Source organism: Morus notabilis, unplaced genomic scaffold (assembly GCF_000414095.1).
Source record: "Morus notabilis unplaced genomic scaffold, ASM41409v2 Scaffold442, whole genome shotgun sequence".
Taxonomy (NCBI): Eukaryota; Viridiplantae; Streptophyta; class Magnoliopsida; order Rosales; family Moraceae; genus Morus; species Morus notabilis.
The window spans coordinates 301164-304078 of NW_010358595.1; the positions used below are offsets into that span (position 1 = coordinate 301164).

At 34.0% G+C, this 2915-nt stretch overlaps 1 protein-coding gene across 1 annotated transcript in view; it reads right to left on the reverse strand.

Annotated features, from left to right (window-relative positions):
* Nucleotides 1-1531, reverse strand: part of LOC21404797 (probable serine/threonine-protein kinase WNK5) — a 7434-nt gene extending 5903 nt beyond the window's left edge. The window contains exon 1 of the mRNA XM_024162128.1: nt 670-1531. Within this exon, the coding sequence (XP_024017896.1) occupies nt 670-762 (93 nt within the window). The 5' untranslated portion in view covers nt 763-1531. The remainder of the gene's footprint in view (nt 1-669) is intronic.
* Nucleotides 1532-2915: the final 1384 nt, after the last annotated feature.

The window sequence follows — 2915 nt, forward strand, 5'->3', positions numbered from 1 at the left end:
AAAAACAAAACAAAACAAAACAAATAACAAAAACAAAAGCAAAAAAGAAAAACCAAAAACCAAAAAATTATGGATTTTGATTTTCCTGATTTTTCACTTCAGAGTGTTTTCTCGATAAGAAGCCACTAATCAAACCTGTATTGCGAATACAGTGCGCTGCAAAGTTGAAGAAAAATGGAAAGGTACATGCATGTAATAGAAACAAAAGAAAAATTGGGCCAAAGTTTAATCCCTTTGCAAATTGCATGCCATATTTTAAGCAACTAAAAACAGCTCTTGAAGCTTATAGAAAGGGGGGGAAAAGGGCTTAATGATTGTATCTATTAAAGCTTATTATTGCCTAGTCATTAATCTACTCATCCTAATTAAGAAGACAGCTAATTAATGCAAGAAAACTTTGTTGTTTGGCATGAAAAAGAAAAATTCTACGGTAGAATACAGTTTTTATGCGTTAGATCATCACAAAATCACTTTAACTTAAAAAATTACGACAGTTTGACGGTACTTAATGAAGCTCTAATTTAGTATGCAAACTAACTATACTTCAATACCATAGAGACATAGACTTTATCTTCTTATTCAAATAAAAATAAATAAAAAAAGAAGGAAATTAAAGGAAAATAAAAAAAAAATTTGACAAACACAGAGAAGAGAAGAAGAGAAACTTACGCGTCCATATCGACCCGATGGATCGGTTTCGACGTATCCATTGAGCTCTGGTTTGGCTCCATTGACGCACCTTCCCAATCGCTTGTTGTTCATAATTGAGAAATTGATGATCACGCCAAACCCCCCAGAGAAATGCTCTTAAAAATATTTTGCTCACTAATCGACGTTCGATACTTTATTATAGCTTATTATATACCTTAAAAATTAAAATACATAAAAAGAAGAAGCTGAACTTTAGTACTAAGAGATCCGAGGCTTTCCTTCGTGATTTTCGTAGGAGAAGACACCAAACAACAACCAGAAAAGTCTCGAGTAATCAACGCTTAACATAATCCAAGCCATTTCCACTACTCCACGTGACGACTCGTAATACTTCGCAACCATATTTTTTTGTCCCAATTAAACAAAAATACAAGACGCAAGAAAAAGAGAGATTTTTTTTTTTTTTTTTGGGTAAACGATATTGTAATACTAGTAGATTTTTTGGGACAATATTTGAGGGGAAAAATTAAGGGGAGAATAATATCTGTTTTAGTGGGCGACTGTGTGGTGGAGGGATTAATTATTTTTTGTGAAAAGTGACTGATTTTGGGATGAAACTGGGCTTAATCTAAATTTGAAGAATCTGTGGCCACGCTTTGGAAGAACCATTTGTGGATGTTAAAGCAACCAAAAAGAAAGAGAGAGAGAGAACTTTTGTTTGCTTGTTTGTTTGGTAAGAAAGAATCTGAGGGAAAATATGAAAGAGACAGAGAAGTTTTGTTGGAAAGATATAGCTCAGATGGGTTTCAAAATGCAAATAGCTTGATGGGTATAAGGAAAAGAAGGAGATGGTGGGTGATGATATATTATAAAGAAACGGGCTAGAGAAGCAGATTTTTTATTTTATTTTTTAATTTTTAATTTTTAATTTTTTTTGGTTTTTGGGTATTTTAAAGGGCCGTATTAATTCCAATATTAAGGCCATAAAAGAACATATCTGAGGTGTTGACAGGGTCCAAAGTCCAAACTGAAACTTATGAAACTGCCGATGTTGATAAAGAGATAATTACTGTGATGGAGGGAAGTGGCTCGCTTGTATTGGGATTTGGGAAAAGTCAGAATATAAATCATCTCATCCGTCTCTCGTGCGCTGTTTATTGATCCAGCGATACTATCTAGCCATTCATTAATAATTAAAAAAAAAAAAGCAAATTTGTCAATTTTTCTTAGATACCCGTGCTGAAACTTTAGACGGATCACTTGTGATTATCGAAAATTTTAAATTTTTATCTGATGACCGAGCCCGTCTTGTCTGAATTTTTGGGCTGCCCGACCCGACCCGAATAACTACTTGGACAGGTTTCGGGCAGCCAAAGGCTGCCGTGCTCAATCGGGCTGCCCGAGCTCGATCGAGTTGCTTGAATTTTTAAATATTTTTATATTATTTATTTATATATTATTATATATATTACAATTTGAAATTTAAAATGAACACACGAACTATATAAAAAAATTATTTATTTATTACTTTTTAAATTTATAATTCATGATTGTCTCGTTAAAAATCTTACTAAGAAAAACTCAATCAGGATAAAAACTTGGTAAGAAAAAAATATTGTAATCATTGTGGGACGAATTACAAATTTGATAAACTTACAAAGTCTATACAAGATTACAATAACAATGTACAAAATAAACAAATATTTACAAATTACAATAATAGAATTTAATTTGAAGCAGAAGGATCGTCTTGAAAATTAAAAGTTAATCTATTAAATTCATCGATCCATTCTTGACTTGCTGGTGAAATTGTATCGTGTAAGCGTTGGTCGGAACGATCCCAATCCTTGATGCACACTAAAACTTCAACAATATCCTGTTGCAATGCGTTTCTCCGTTCTTCAAGTATTCGGCCGGTTGTACTGAATGCTTATTCGGCTGCAACAGTAGAGACTGAGATCGAAAAAATATCCATTACCAGTCGAGTTAGGATTAGCCAAGTTAATGCTCGTGCCCTCTACCATTGAACCAAATCAAACATTTCACTATTGTCTACAACTAAGCCCTCACTCAGGTACGCCATTAACTCATTGAAGCTGCCGTTGTTGCCGCTACCTCTTGATGAAGATCTACTCCCAGATTCTTCTTGACCTTGAGTCGTCGTCGTCGTCTTCTTCTTCTTCTTAGACAACCCGAAAACATTCAAGAATGAATGCGGATTGTCATCTCGTTGTTGCGATTGTTCTACACGTCGTGTGTTTCTA